This window comes from Meriones unguiculatus, chromosome 15 (genome assembly GCF_030254825.1).
Source record: "Meriones unguiculatus strain TT.TT164.6M chromosome 15, Bangor_MerUng_6.1, whole genome shotgun sequence".
In the NCBI taxonomy this organism is placed as follows: Eukaryota; Metazoa; Chordata; class Mammalia; order Rodentia; family Muridae; genus Meriones; species Meriones unguiculatus.
In genome coordinates, this window is record NC_083362.1 from 4,487,268 (window position 1) to 4,503,001 (window position 15,734).

The 15,734-nt window shown below is 53.7% G+C and overlaps 1 protein-coding gene across 2 annotated transcripts in view; it reads right to left on the reverse strand.

The window, feature by feature from the left end:
• Window positions 1–6,408: 6,408 nt before the first annotated feature.
• Card11 (caspase recruitment domain family member 11) overlaps window positions 6,409–15,734 on the reverse strand; it is a 114,389-nt gene continuing 105,063 nt past the window's right edge. For both annotated transcript variants that reach the window (XM_060368042.1, XM_060368044.1), the window contains exons 20-25: window positions 14,966–15,061; window positions 13,167–13,302; window positions 12,053–12,232; window positions 10,622–10,746; window positions 7,661–7,776; window positions 6,409–6,905 (exon numbers count right to left, since the gene is read on the reverse strand). In XM_060368042.1, the coding sequence (XP_060224025.1) occupies window positions 6,701–6,905; window positions 7,661–7,776; window positions 10,622–10,746; window positions 12,053–12,232; window positions 13,167–13,302; window positions 14,966–15,061 (858 nt within the window). In that variant the 3' untranslated portion in view covers window positions 6,409–6,700. The remainder of the gene's footprint in view (window positions 6,906–7,660; window positions 7,777–10,621; window positions 10,747–12,052; window positions 12,233–13,166; window positions 13,303–14,965; window positions 15,062–15,734) is intronic.

Sequence of the window (15,734 nt, forward strand, 5' to 3'; positions counted from 1 at the left end):
GAGATCGTCAGACTTGTGTGTCAAGGGCCTTTATCTGCTGAGCCACCTTCCCCACAGGATCTCTGTATTTTTATTGTTTATGTGTAAGGGTGATGTTTTGCCTGCATGTACGGCTGTGTACTTCTTGCTGCAGTGCCCACAGAGGCCAGAAGAGGGCGTCAGAGCCTCTGGAATTGGAGTTACAGATGGCTGTGAGCCACCATGCCTGACTTTTCCCATGGCTGCAGGGGGCTCAGGTCCCCATTCTAGTGCAGCAAGCACTTTGTGGAAGAAACTTTCTGCCCAGTTGTCACCCCACTTTCTCTGTTAATTCCAATAACTGGATTTATAAAAGGAAACTCTGTAAGCCAAGAGTGGTGGCCCACACCTGTAAGTCTGGCACCCGGGAGGTGGAAGCAGGAAGATGAATGATGCCTGGGTTACCTACGGGGAGCCTGTTTTTCCTAAGAGAAAGGAGCAGAGCGGGGCGGAGAGAGAGAGGGGGGTATGCATCACCATTACTAAGGAACCTATGGGAAGCCTGCAGTTCTTGCCAATGATAGAGGACAGAAAATCAAGCTCATTAATGTATTTCACAGTCTCACACTATACATTACCGACTCATCATCTATAGGATATATACTGCTGTCTTTACCCCTAAACCACCTTAAGCATTTACATTTTGGGAGCCCCCTGGACCCTGCCTGTGACGGCGTCGAGGTTGGAGGCTGTGGTTACAGGGTGCACCTCTCTAGTGAGAGCCCTCGAGTGAGTCACCCACCAAGTGAGAGAAAGGGCAGAGGATCCGCAAGGCCTGATGGAGACAGGGGTCAGGATGGGCAGGGCCCGTGAGGCGAAGCATCATGCCGCAGGTGCAGGGACAGGAGGAATAAGCTTCCAACATCCACTCTTCCAGCAGCCCTGAAGGCCGAGTCTCCTCTGCAGGTTAATGTCACACCTGTCTATGTATCTATCATCTTTCTACCAATTTCTTATCTCTGTCATCTATCTATCACCTGTCATCTCTATCATCTATCTATCTATCTATCTATCTATCTATCTATCTATCTATCTATCTATCTCATCTCTATCTAACCATCTATCATTTATCAATCACCACTATCATCTATCATCTGTCATCTCTATTTTATCATCTATCTACCTACCCTCTCTCAGTCACCTCTTTCATCTGCCTATCTGCCTATGTATGGACTTATCTGGGCTCTTTTGGCATGGTCTTGGTAGATAAGCTCAGGAACTGCCGACATTTTTGCCTCAGCCGACACAGTGCTGGGATAACAGTGCACGGCCCCACCTGGCCGTACTGTCTCCGTGAGAACCAGTCCGAACCCACAGAAACCTGCAGAGGTACAGGGTGAACCTGCTGGGCCCCTGGCTTCCAGCTCCGTGGAATTCTACTCCGTTCTGTGCAGGTTCTCCTGTGGCATGGATACGTGCATATATAAATTGTAAGTATGTGCTCGCATGTGTAAGTATGTGCGTGCGCTTGCAGAGGCCTGAGGTTGGCACCGAGATCTGTAAGAGCCTTTATTTACTGAGGCAGGTCTCTAGTTGACCCCAGACTTGATAGCCAGCTCAGGGGCTTCCCCTGTCTCCACGTCTGGAGAGCTGGGATCACATCACATGTGCCCGGCTTTCATGTAGGTCCTGGGGATCCAAACGCTGCTCCTCACAGGTCCTGGGGATCCAAACGCTGCTCCTCACGCTTGCGTGGCAGGTGCCTCATCTACGGCAAGTCCCCGCCCCTTTCCCTGGTGCCTTATGAAGAAATAGATGGTGACAAATGTTATGGACGTGCCCTTCCCACCTGTCCTCGCTGACCGAGAAACCCACATCTGATTGGAGATTCCCCCATCCCAGGAGGAGAAGCATTTGCTGCCATGTGCACACTACAGGCAACGAGCGTGGGGCTGTCCTCCAGGTCCACCATGTGGAGCCCATTCCACAGCTGCAAACCTAGAGGCCCACTGGACTCTGCGTGGCTGCAGTCAGTCCACCTCGTGGGATCACTCCAGGCCTATTGGTAGTTTCTCCTCCACACAGCCCACCCTGGAGATGAGGATGGTAGGTATCTTAGGGTTTCTATTGCTGTGAAGAGACACAGCAACTCTTATAAAGGAAACAGTTAATTGGTGCTGCCTTCCAGGTTGAGAGGTTTAGTCCGTTATCGTCATGATGGGAAGCATGGCGAGATTTAGCCCATTACTGTCATGAAGGGAAGCATGGCAGAATGCAGGTAGACATCGTGCTGGGGAAGAAGCTGAGAGTTCTACATCTAGATCCACAGGCAGCAGGGAGGGAGAGAGACCTACCCCCAGTGACATACTTCCTGCCGTGACACAAGGCCACTCAACTGAGGCCACGCCTACTCAAACAAGGCCACCCCTCCTAACCCTTTTAAATAATGCCACTCCCTATGAGCCTGTGGGGGCGCATTTTCATCTAAACCACCACAGGGGGATTTTGAGGAATGGCCTTAAGGGTCTTGGCATTTGGGGCATGGTGGGGAGGGGAAGGGTCAGGAGCCTGGCAGGGCTATCCTACTGCTTGTATTGTTCGCTTTGCTCAAGCAAGCTACTCACAAAGGGGTGACAAGGTCATGCCATGCTTCTGTGGATTAGGGCGTCTAGGATTGCAGAATTCTGGGTTAGGGAATCAAGGTTCCCCTGTGTCCCCACTTTCTGACTTCCACCTCTCCGGCTGAAGGCAGATCAGCGAGTCCAAGGCAGGTGGACAGTACAGTCACTGAAGGCTGGGTCTGCTCAGCTTGAGCGATAGCTGGGCCCAGAGCATGGAGGTGCTGAGGCCAAGAAGAGAGTTAGGGCTGTGCCCACATGGCCCCCGCAGATCTGACCCCCAGCACTTAACATGCATGAACATCTGAGTCCTCACAACCACATACACACTAGAACACACATATGCATACAAACACACACAGCCATATATGTGCATACACATACATGTGCTGGAACACACATGTAAACGTGCACCTTAGCATCCTCACATACCTAAATAAACATATATACCTATCTAGGTACACAGAGGGCATGGTGAAGCCATTCTCACCACTAGAGGGTGCTAGAAGTCTTCCTAGCTCTCTCTCTCTCTCTCTCTCTCTCTCTCTCTCTCTTTCCCTCCTCCACCCCCCCAAAAAAAGAAAGCAAAAGGAAAGAGGGCCCTTGGAAAATGCCGCACGGATGGTAATTCCAGTAAAGACAGCTGTCAATCTTGTAGGTTGGTGACGCTAATAAAGCCTGAAGGACTGAGGCCAGACTGACAGACCCAGGAAGTGAGTGTTTCATACATCAATCAGCCACTGAGGCTTTTCCCTGGCCTGGACTCAGCCCGTCTCTTGCTTTTCATCCGCAGTGGCAGGAGCTGCCAGGGACAGGTCTCCCAAACACCTTCCCTTGAGCTGAAGGGTCTGTTCCTTCACCCCAGGCCCAAATGCAGCAGAGCCAAGTTTTGAAAAGTTCAATGCCTGGTGGGTGAGGTGGCTCTAGGCCCACCGCTGCTGGGCTGGGTGCGCTGCCAGGGCCGACTCTGGCCTCACGAGGGCTGGAGTCCCCTCCCTTTGGGTGTCCTCCTCAGTCCAGGAAGGACAACGGCGGCAGCCAAGGGATCTGGCAGCCTCGGAGCCAAACCTAGCCAGTCACACCACAGCGCCCGCCCCTCACCTCCATCTGTGGGCGATGCACGGCCCGTGTGTTTGCTCATTAGGAGCAGCCAGGGACAGGGTGACATGAGCTCTCAGAGTATCCAAGGCTCCAGAATTCTGCTTGTGTATGATGCTGGGGATCAAACCAGAGATTCAGGCACATAAAGCAAATGGTCTACCCACTGAGCAACACTCCCCGGTTCCTCAAGGTCCTTTTAACATTCTTACTTACTTACTTACTAGACAGATCCTTAAACTTCTGATCCTCCTGCATCCATCCCCGAGTGTTGGGATTTCAGGCTCGGCAAGCACTCTACCAACTGACCCATTCCCCCAACTCCATGGGCCCCAGTTTTGATTGTGGGGTCGGCATTCCTAACCACTTAGGTTGTTAAACAGCCCACTCCCAGCCACACCCAGGGCCAGTGCCACTTTTGTAGGATGTCAGAAAGGATCCCGGACCCTGGGCCTCCAAAGCCTTCAGCCACACGATGCCTCCCACACGCTCCTGGCTATGTTGTGTTTGGGTAAGGGGGTCTCTCCTGGAGTGGGGATAGTGGAGTCATCCCTGACTGAAGCCCCCTGCCACAGAGCAGACAAGACACGGGCAGCCTCAACAGTGACATCCTGAGGATGAGGGCTCCCGGAGATGGCCCAGCAGGTGAAGTTGCTGGCCATCAAGCCTGATGACCTGAGTTTGGTCTCCGAAAGCCACATGGTGGAAGGAGAGAAGTGGCCCCAGCAATCTGTCCCCTGGTCCCCACACATACATACACTAAGTGTTAAAATAAACATGCAATTTTGAAGCAGCATTTGGATGGGCCTTCATGCCTCCAATTTCCCAGGGGTTCATTCCCCAAAAGGTTGGTAGGCTGGGAGATAGCACAGTTGGTGATGTACTTGTGTGGAAGGCATGGGGACCGGAGTTCAAGCCCCGGAACCCATGCAAGGAAGCCAGGGATGGGACCTGGGCGCGACCTCCCAGCGGTCCTTGGGGCTCACTGGCCAGCACTGTTTCGTCATTCCTCCTCTCTCTTACCTTTCCTCCTCCTTCAGATAGAAACCTGTAGACATAAACCTGGAGGTGCAGTTTTTCAGCCTAGCCCCCTGCCCCCTTACATCCCCACCCATCAGACAGGTGAGGGAGAAGCTCAGAATGGAACATGAGCTTGACACAGAGTAAGAAAAACAAATTTCTGCACGGGGGTCACTTCCAGCCACCCAGGCAGCGTGGAAATTTTCATAGTTTTGAACCAGGTACCCAACGGCTTTAAAGCAGCCTAGGGTTGCACACTTATTCTCGCACTTACAGCTTCTGTGCCCAAACAACACAGAAATCACCCCTTCTCTCTCCTCCTGCCTCCTACACCCCTTTCCTACATGGCTTTGGGCTCTGCCCACATGTGAGTGTTCCTTACAGAGAGGCCCAGGCTGGCCTGTGGTGGCCCTGTGTGGGGGAGGATTGGCTAGCCTGTGGAGGCCCCGTGTGGGGGACAAGGCCCAGGAGCCTTGAGGCTGTGTTGAGCTTGAGGCTGTGTTGACTTGAGGTCAGTGTGGAGAATGTGGGGTACTGGAGGGAACCTCCTTCCATCCCTCCCTGCCCTCTCCACCCTTGTCACTCTGGGCGTGCTCCCCCCTCAGCTTGGCTATCTCGGGGGGGGGGCAGATCTTCCCTCTGCACCCCTCCCCACAAACTCTATGCAAGTGTGTTTGGCTTTTCAGCTCAGCCAGCCTGAGGCTTCCGTACTTAAATAAATAAATAGAAATAAATCAGTAGACCTTTTATCCGAGACTCCTTTCTGGTCACGTCTGTCCCCTCGGCGAGACTTGTAAGTGGAAGTAGGACGGCCTGTGCTTGGAGGAAATTTACCATCACTTCAGGCTTTATCGAGGTGGGAGCGTCAGCCCTGCCACCCCTCGGCTCCTCACCAGGCGCTTTATCTCGGCTTAAACGGCTGCAGCTGGACCTCGGCAGACCCAGAGCAGTTAGCTTGTTTCCAGGGGCTGCTCTGGAAGAACAGGGCTCCATGCTTGCTGGCCTCGCCAGGACTGCCGGTTTGAAAGGTGCCTGGCTCCTTGGCAGAGTGGGGATGGGCATGCAGGGAAGAGAGAACTAGAACCCTTTGGGTCCCCTGGCTGCCCACGCCCAGCTCCCTAGCATTGCCCTTTGGTAGCTTCAGAAAGTGGCAGAAACGGCTACAGGCTGCACTGCGTTATTTTTCTGTAGGATGAGAACAAAGGGGGACACATGGCGTCTTGATTATGTGCGACATTTTCCACGTAACATGCCCACAGAAGTGTGCTGCTCTCAAGGTCAGAGAGGCTCCCGCGTGCGTCCGGCAGTGCTTGCCTGCAGAGGTGTGACGGGGCAGAGTGCTAGGAATATGGGACATCCGTATCAACCCTCCAACCCCAAGCGTGTGGAGAGCGACGCCAAAGTCCCCGGATCCGGAGGAGAGCCGCGAAATGCTGCGCCCATGAGCTCACAACAGCTGTGCTTATCTGTCCAGGACCAACCTGTGAACACTCTGGGGGTGGGCGGGGCTTGCAGGGGTGGGAGTGGCTCGTGAGCTCCCGCCCCTAGCCCAGAACCTATACAGTCAGCAACTGAGGTGAGTAGGAAGAATCTCTTTTCACGCCCCCCCCGCCCCCCCAGCACGTGGGAAACTGAGCCCGGTCCCACTTCCCTGAGTTTGCCGGAAGGAGCCCCAGCTAGTGAGCCGGTGCGGGGTCAGGAGCTCTGCAAAGGATTCCGTCCCCAACAAGGAACTGAGAAAATTTATTGCCGGAAAAAGAAGGGCCCGGGGGGAGTCCCGGCTCCTGGACCCAGCCTGTGTGGAGGCATGCTTTGTGCCTTCCCCTAGGGCCCGCGGCCCCTCTGGCTTTCCGAGGCTTGCCCCTCGCAGGTAGTCGCCTGTCCCTGCCCGAGCGTTGGCTTCCAGCTGCCGCTCTGGCCTCGGAGGCTCTGCCGGCCCTGCCGAGGGCTCTGCCCACCCCAGCAGGGCCCCCGTGTCTGCGTCCACTGCTCACGCCCGGACGGGCTCACAGCTGGTCCACGTCCACCCAGATGGTCTTGCGCTGCTCCTCCAGGATCTTGTCCTTGAGGACACGCAGCAGCTCCTCCACGCTGCCCCACATCTCAGCCTCCACGGTGGCGTAGAGGCAGGGCAGGGCCTCCAGCTCCTTCTCCTTGAGCCTGCACACGCGCAGGAATTCCTCCTCCGTCTCCGGCCGTGGCAGCAGCTTCCTGTGGCGGCGGGTGAGAGGGAGACGGGGAGGCCATGTGATGCCCACAGCGTGAGACAGAGGCCTGGACTGCGCAGCTGCCGGCCACACTGGGCCACACATGCCTGGTACCCGCTGCCCCACCTCCCACGTGCTGGGATTATAGCAGTGAGTATACGTAACAGTACTGAGAGCTTGGGACCAGCCTGGGCTAACGTGAGCTTAGGGCTAGCCTGGGCTACATGGTGAGTACCTGTTTCATTTCAGAATCAGGTCATCATCCCAAATGGAAACTCTGTCCCCATTACACACACACTCCACCCCCACCTCCTCAGTACCTGGCTCCCACCTTTCTGCTCTCTGTCTCTAGGAGTATGATACTTCCGGGAGTTCCTGTGAGGGGAACCACATGCTGTGCCCTCCTGGCTGCTCTCACAGTGTCCGGTCCTCGAGTGTCACCCGTATTGTGGCAGGTGTTAGAATACTCCCTCCCCCTTTTCGAGGCTGCATCCTATGCTACCAGGCTGACCTCAAACCCGCAATCCTCCTGAGTGGCCGAGTGATAATCCCGGGCCACCACGTCTGGCCACTTCCCTCTTTGAACTTGGTTTTTTCAGGGACAGGAAGTTGAGCCTCTCCCAACCATGTGCACGTGGGAAACCTCAGCCCATTCATCCCATTGTCTCTTGCAAACGCGCACCAGCATCTGCCTGGCTGAGCTCAGGGATGGAGGTTTTTAAGGGTTTTTAAGGGCTGAGCAGAGCAGGGTGTCCTGACCTGAACCGTTTGATGTTCTTCTCGCTCACTCGGATGAGCAGCACGATGGGGTACACCTTACATTTGATCAGGTCACGGACGCAGCCGATCCCGGCCTCCAGCAGGCAGTGTTTGTTCTGCAAGCAGAGCAGCTGCGTCAGCAGTGACCCCCACGCGCCCCCCCCCAGTGGGCTGGGTGCCAGGCTGTGCTAGGGAACTTCCAAAGCTGGCCTTGCTGAGGTTGGCGCCCAACGCCCGTGGACACTGCTCAGCCCCGCTGAGCACAGTGACATTGGGGCCGGCAGTGGACACCTGCTGTCCAGCCTTCTGGGCTGTTCCTGGTTAAGAACAGGAGATGCCAGCAAGGGAGGTGGCTGAAGGGTCCTCTGGACTACCTGCTTACCGAGGTTTTTGCTATTTTCAAAAAAGGAAAACTCCAATTTGGCTGAAGGCAAAATCACTTAAAAAAAATCCTCAAAATTTACATCAAAGACAAAAATTGAACTGCCATCCCAGCCCTAGGGGAGGCTGGGGTGGAAAGACTAAACATTTCAGGTCGGCCTGGGCCACATGGTGAGACCAAGCCAAACCAAACAAGAAAAAGAACACAGGAAGCTGGGTGTGTGTGTCTGTAATTCCAGCATGTGGGAGGCTGAGGCAGGAGCATCATGAGTTTCAGGTCAGCCTGGACTACGCAGGAAGGCTAGGTGTCAAAGCTAAAAAGAGAGAAGGAAGCAAAGAAAGAAAACAGGATGTAAAAAAGCAAGCGGTGCACACCGGTGATCCCAGCACTCGGGAGGCAGAGGCAGGAAGACAGGGACTAGAGGGCAGCTGGGCAACACAGCCAGTTCTGGGCCAGCCTGGGCCACATAGTGAGAGCCTATGTAAAAAACAAGGAAACAAAAGCTGGAGAGATGGCTCAGTGGTTAAGGGCGCTTGCTGCTCTTGCAGAGGCCCGGGGTTCAGTTCGGAGCACACATGTGGCAGCTCACAGCCACTTGGAACTGTAGCTCCAGGGGTTATGATGCCCTCTCCTGACCTCTGTTTGCACTGTACTCATGTAAATACACACACACACACACACACACACACACACAAACAAAAAATATCTTAAAAAATAAAAAAGCCAAAAGTCAAGTGTGGCAGTACGTGATTGCTGTCACTTAAGAGGGGGGAGGGAAGAGACTCTAGTTAGTTCTCAGGCCATTTTGATCTACACAACTTGAAAAACTGGAGGAGGAGGAAGGGGGAAGAGGAGGAGAAGGAGGGAGAAGAAGGTGGGAAAAGGAGGAAGAGAGAAGAGGAGAGGGGGAGGGGTGGGAAGGAGAGGGAGGGAAAGAGGATTAGAGGGAAAGGAAAGGAGGGAGAGAGGGATGAATGGAAGGGAGAGAGACAGAGCCACACATCGTGGACTAGCACCCAGGCTGCAAGTAGACCCAGCACACCCCTGGGGGTGGGGGCTTTCTTCCCCTCACTGTTTGCTCCCTGCCTCCTGTTAACCCAGGCTAGGGGGCACCACCTTCCAGAACAAGCCGTCTGGTGCCTGACCAGACCCGTTCTCTTTCTCTCACTGGCCAGGCCTCCCCGATAGGAACTGGCTTTCCTTTCATGAAACAGGATCTCGGGTAGCCCAGCATGGCTTCCTGTGTACATGGCTCCGATGTTTTGTGTGGGAATGTGGAGGCAAGGCAAGAGAAATCCACCGCAGTGTCGACCATGGGGCCTCTCTCTTGGCCCGAGGCTCAGTGGTTTGCTAAGCCAGATGGCTCTGGTCGGGGACACTAAGGGACCTTCCTGTCTTAGGGTTACTGTTGCTGCTACGACACATCATGACCTAAGGATCTTGGGAGGAAAATGTTTGTTTCTCTGGTGCCTCCACATCACTGTCCATCACTGAAGGAAGGCAGGACAGGAACTCAAGCAGGGCAGGAACCTGGAGGCAGGAGCTGATGCAGAGGCCATAGAGGGTGCTGCTGACTGGCTTGCTCCCCGTGGCTTGCTTAGCCTTCTTTCTTATAGAACCCAGGACCACCAGCACAGGGATGGCACCATGAGCAATGAGCTTGGCCCTCCCCCATCAATCATTAATTAAGAAAATGCCTTACAGCTCGATCTAAGGAAAGCAATTTCTCATTTGAGGTTCCCTCCTTTGAGATAACTCTAGCTTGTGTCAGGCTGACCTAAAATAGCTGGCCCACGTCCTGTCTCTCCATCTCCAATGATGGGATTACAGTATTTGCCACCATGCCTGGATCTCCATGTGGGTTCTGAGGATTAAATTTAGCTCCCCATTCTTGAATAGTTTGCAATCAACTAACTCAGCCATCATCTCAGCAGCTGGGGAATGACACCCACCTACTAATCTGGGACAAAGGAACCTCAATTGAGGAACTGCCTTCATCATACTGTCTTCTGGCTCATCTGTGGGCGTCATCTTGATTAATGATTGATGTGGAAGAGCCCAACCCACTGTGGGCGGTGCCACCTCCTAGGCAGGTGGTCTGGGTTGTGTAAGGAAGCGGGATGAGCAGGCCCAAGAGGCGCAAGCCAGTAAGCAGTGTTCCTCCATGGCTTCTGCTTCGTTTCCTGCTGTTAGGTTCCTGCCTGGAATTCCTGCCCTGACCTCCTTCAGTGATGGAATGTGGCCTGAGAGCTGCAAAATGAAATAAACCCTTTTCTCCCTCTCCAAGTTGCTTTTGTTTCACAGTTTTTATCACAGCAACAGAAAGCAAATTAGGATGTGCTCTTGTCTCACCCCAGTACATGCTCATTCTCTCTCTCTCTTCTCTCTTTTTCACACACATACTTAGTTGAGATGGGTCCCAGAAAACAAGCCCATATCAGAGATCTGAGGACAAAGAGTGGAGGAAGAGAGTGATCTGGGTCCTGAGTAGAGAGAGAGGATGGACATAGCTGTGGCCACTCATCCTTGACCATGGCCCAGGGCTTCACAGAGGCTAGCCGGTACCCAGTGTCCCTCACCTTGGCTGCTACAGCCTCGATGTTGGCAGGGACGATGCATTCGAAGGTGTTGGGATTCTTTTCCCGGGAGTAGATGATGGTCTCTGTCTTCTGCTTTCGGAGGAACTCGTCTCTTGTGACAATATCTGCAGAGAGGGGAGTTAGTGCCCAGTGTGGCAAATGCTATTTGTGGTGGGGTCATACCTGTTCCCTCCTGGGCGCCACAGAATTTAATATTCATGTGGTCCATTCCCACTATGGTTAAATGGAACCTCATATTCTCTACCAGATAGAGACGCTCCCTGAGGGTAGGGTCAAGGTTATGGTTTATGCTCTTTATGCTAGACTATGCATCAGGAACTTAGTGGACACTTGTGCTCTGGCTTATCAGCTGTGAGTGTCATTGGACAAAATAGCTCAGGTGCTATGGCTCAACACTATATATAGTTCAATAATACAACTTACCCATGGAGCCAACCCCACATACTCATCTACTCATTCTTTTACTTATCCTCCATCCATCCATCCATCCATCCATCCACCCACCCACCCATCCATATATCCACCTACCCATCCATCCATCCACCCCATCTATCCATCCACCTACCCACCCACCCATCCATCTATCTATGCATCCATTCATCAATCCATATATTCATCCATCCATCCATCCATCCACCCACCCACACATCCATCCATAACCCATCCATATATCTATCATCAATCCACCCATATGTCAACTGTCCATCAACCCACCCATCCATTATCCAGCTATTCACCTCCCATCCATCCACTTATCCATCCATCCATATGCCATCTAACCATTCATCGTCCACCTGTTCATTCATCTACTTATTCACCAGTCTCCCATGTGGGTGAATATATCCATCCACCTACCTATCCACTCACCAACCCATCATCCACTCATCCATCCATTATCTACTCTTCCATCATCTACTATCCATCCATTTACCCATCTCTCTGGCATGTACTACCCATCTACCTACTGCCATTTCCATCCATCATCTATCATCTATCATCCATCCATCCACCCATCCACCCACCCACCCATCTATGTACCTACCCACTTACCAACCCATCTGTCTACCCACCTATCTATCTACCACCCGCATGATCTTGTTCATGGTGAACCGTTAGGATTAAAAGTGCGGTGGAACACCCTGTGGCCCTCAGGGAACCATGATCTAGCTGGAGAGAATGGTGCAGGTTACAGATCATTACCACTGGCTTGTGGTATAGTGACGTGGTGCAGTGATGGATGCCTTCCTTCTGTGAGAACACTGAGGAGGAATGGAGAGGGGGCAGGCAGGCTCCCTGGCGCGGATGGAACAAGAGGAGGAGCAATGGCAGAGAGGGAGGAGAGGAGGGGAGCTGAGGCCCTCCTGTGGTGGGCCCCAGAGGCTTGTGTCCCTGTCGTCCAGCCATGCTTACCTGACTTGCAGATGGTGAACTCCATGGCACCCCCGGAGTTGAGTAGCTTCTGCACCAGCGTCTTGGCCAGCATGGTGGGCGTGAAGAGCACAGGCCGGCGGCGTTCGCAGTGGAAGGAGCGCACTAGGCTGTAGGGGATCAGGGTGAGGTTCCGGCTGAGCTCGTTCTCAGGGTCCAGTTCTAATGGAGGACAGAAGAAGCAGCAGGCTGTCAAAGTCTGCAGTGCCCACACTAACCACCCACATTCAGGGTCTGTCTCTCTGTCCCCAAGAGAGCCCAGCCTGGGTAGGGAAGCCAGGGCAGGCTCACCATCTGGGGGACAGGGCATGGGTTGGCTTTTTACTAGCCAGGCAAAGAACGAAAGTTCAGTGGGGAGAGGAATCAATCAGGAAGCATGTCCTGGCAAATGGCTTCAATCAGTGTGGGCGTCTGGGCTTAAATGGACGATGACAGGGGTCAGTCAGGCCAGAGCTGGGTGAGTCATAAGGGACAGGAAGATGGCAAGATGGCAGTGGGTGGCTCTTCTTATGCATCCCTTTGCCTTTGTTTTCTTTTGCTTGAGATAGGGGCTCACCATGTAACCCAAGCTGGCCTTCAACTCATGGCTACTCTACCTCAGCCGACTAAATCCTGTGATTATAGATATGTGGTACTATGCTTGCCCCTTCCCTGTTCTCTCTGCGTGTGTGTCTGTGTGTGTGTGTCTGTATGTGTGTGTGTGTGTACTTGAGTACACAGGCCAGAGGTCACTGTTGTGTGTCTCACTGGGTGTCTTTGTCAATCACTCCACACCGTATTTTTTGAGACAGGGTCTCTCTCACTCAGTCAGAAGCTTAACGGTGGCCAGAATGGCTGGCCATTGAACCGCAGGCATCCTCCTCTCTCTGCCTCTGCTGGGCTGGGACGGTGAGCACAAACCGTAAGGATTCTGGGGCAAGCTCTCTACTGATGGGGTCCTCTCTTTAGCCCCTTCCCTTGTCTGTTTACCCTGCTAAGCCCATCACAGGGACAGAGGTGGCTCCATGGAAGGTGTGTGTGGTGTGTGTGTACCATGAGGCTAGCCCAGACAGGCCACTGCTAGGATGTGGGGAGGGGCCAGGAGGTCCTTACACACCTTCTTGTTTCTCGGTCAGGAGTTTGGTGGCATCCAGTGAGGACCGGGGGAGGCTCCCCAGGGGGCTCCCGGAAATGATTCTTACACGCTCATTGCTGTTCATTCGCTTGTACTTGTTTTCTGACCGGCTGACGAACTGTGGGGAGGAGGGCGGGCCGGGAGGCGGGGCAGAGGATGGAGTAGGAGGGGGCATGAGGGCAGGCAGAGGGCGGAGCGGGAGGCGGGGCACAGGGTGGAACAGGTGGGCAAAATTCTTTGGGTTTCAAGTCCTGAGCCAGGGTGAGCTGCACCAGGCAGACAGAACCAGCCAGACCTTTTCAAACCTTGACTCTTCTCTGGGGGGCCCAGGGCAGATCACCTCTGCGGCGAAGAGCCTGGCCCTGCAGGAGACCCTGGACCGCTCTAGCTACCATCCCGGAATGACGCCCTGTCCAGCTACTGTTCTAGCTGGGGGGAACCCTGCCTCGCAGCCCCTGGGGTCCACACACGGTGGGACCCTCCAACTCCCCCATGCTGTCCCCATGGCCCTCTCGGTTCTGCGATCATGGCTACCTCACACAATTCACAGCTACTTCTCTGGTAAGGGTCCAGGTTCCCACAATTTGCTCCCTGGGCACCTTTGAGCCTTGCCCCACTTCCTTCTGCAGGAAGAGCCGCATCCTGCCCAGTCCTGGTATATATATGACATATAACATTTTTTTGAGACAGGGTCTCATGCAGCCCAGGCTGGACTCAAACTCACTGTGTGACCCAGGAGGACCTTGAATCTGAACCTCCCTGCCTCTCTTTCCTGAATGCTGGGACTGCAAGCATGCTCCATCATGCCAGGTTTAGGTGGTGCCGGGGAGGGACCCAGGGCTGTGTGTGTGTGTGTCTGTGTGTGTGTGGACAAGCATTTGAGCAACTGGGCCACACTCTAGCTTAGCCTGGCCCTTTGGATGAGACTGATGGCTGGCTCCAGCTTGACAGATGGCCCTTATAGACGGATGGGCCTGCCTTCAGGAGGCCTCATGCTCCGCAGGGTCCCCTCCAATGTGGCTGTCTCTGTCACACATTCCTATCTATCTGGGTTTGGGGGTCAAGGTGGAACTTCTTGCTGCATGTGCTGCACCGGAGTCTAATTAATGCAGCAGCCACACAGGAAACGTGCATCTGGGCTGCACGTTCACCGTCCTTGCCTCTCTCAACACAAGAAATGGGTATAGAGATGGAGTCTGCACCTATATGAAGTCACGCAACAGGCTTGTCAATGGTCCTTGCATTGTCCACCCCCATGATTTATATATATATATATATATATATTTTTTTTTTTTCTTTTGAAATTAAGTACAAGGAGGAAAAGTCCTTCCCAGTTCTGAAGGGCTGAACTGTTTCCGCAGACAGGTAAGATCCAAAGAACCTGCTGGGTTTCCCTTATCTCCTTGGCTGCTGGGATGTTCAGGTAAGTTGGATGCTCCACCAGAGAGATTAAACTGGCCTAAATATCTGGAAGGCTTGTTTTCTCTCCCCATGACAGCACATCTGATTTTTCTTTCATATCTTAGCAGCTGAGTTGTTGAAGCTCTTTTGGCCTGAAGTTTCTTCAAATCTTTTATGAAAGTGAGCCTGGCTTCCAGCTGGCAGGAAGTCTGTCTAAGACCTATCACTGTGAGGATAAAATGGGACGGGAGAAGCCAGGCTCTTCGAGAAGCCTCGAGAGGCGCAGACATAGAAAGCAGGCATCTCTTCTCGTAGGCGGAGGGCAGAGCCCCAGCACACTGCTCGAGAGAAGTCAGTGGGCTTCCGGTCCCCAGCCTTACCTGCAGGAGCTGCCCAAAGAAGAAACTGGCCCTGGAGAGGCGGGGGCTAACCCGGGGGTCACTGGTTGAAAGCGGCTCTTCAGGCTGCAGGGTGTTCTGAAATGAGTTGTCAGTCAGCTCAAGCTGAGCAAAGGGCTCCTGAGCGGGAGACCGTTGGGGAGAGACGGACCACTGTCCCCAGGTCCCCTCTGGCCCAAGTGTGCAACATCAAAGACCCAAAGAGCCTGGCAGAAGGCAGCTGCTTGAGAGCAGAGTGAGAAGGGTGAGGTGAGTTTGTGAGTCTCTTAGGATTCAGCTCATGGGAGCTCCTTCTTCCCAAGGAACCAAGTTTCCTCCAATGCATCTTCCTGATGACACGGCGACAAGGCCGGCCCCTGTTTTTTTTTTTTTTTGTGTAGGGAGGAAGAGGGAAGCTGCAGGCCCCCTCATCGTTTTCTCCCATCCGTCTGTCCATCCATCCATCCATCCATCCATCCATCCATCCATCCATCCCTTTACAGCCTGATCCCAGCCCCTCCCATTGTTAGGGGCCCCATGATGACCGAGCTGCATATCTGCTACATATGTGCAGGGGGCCTAGGTCCAGCCCATGCATGCTCTTTAGCTGGTGCTTCTGTCTCTGTGAGCCCCATGGGCCCAAGTTAGTTGACTCTGAAGGTCTTTTTGTGGTATTTGACCCCTCTGACCCCCTCTATCCTTCCTCCCACTCTTCTGTAGAACTTCCTGAGTTCAGACTACTGTTTGGCTGTGGGTCTCTGCATCTGTTTCA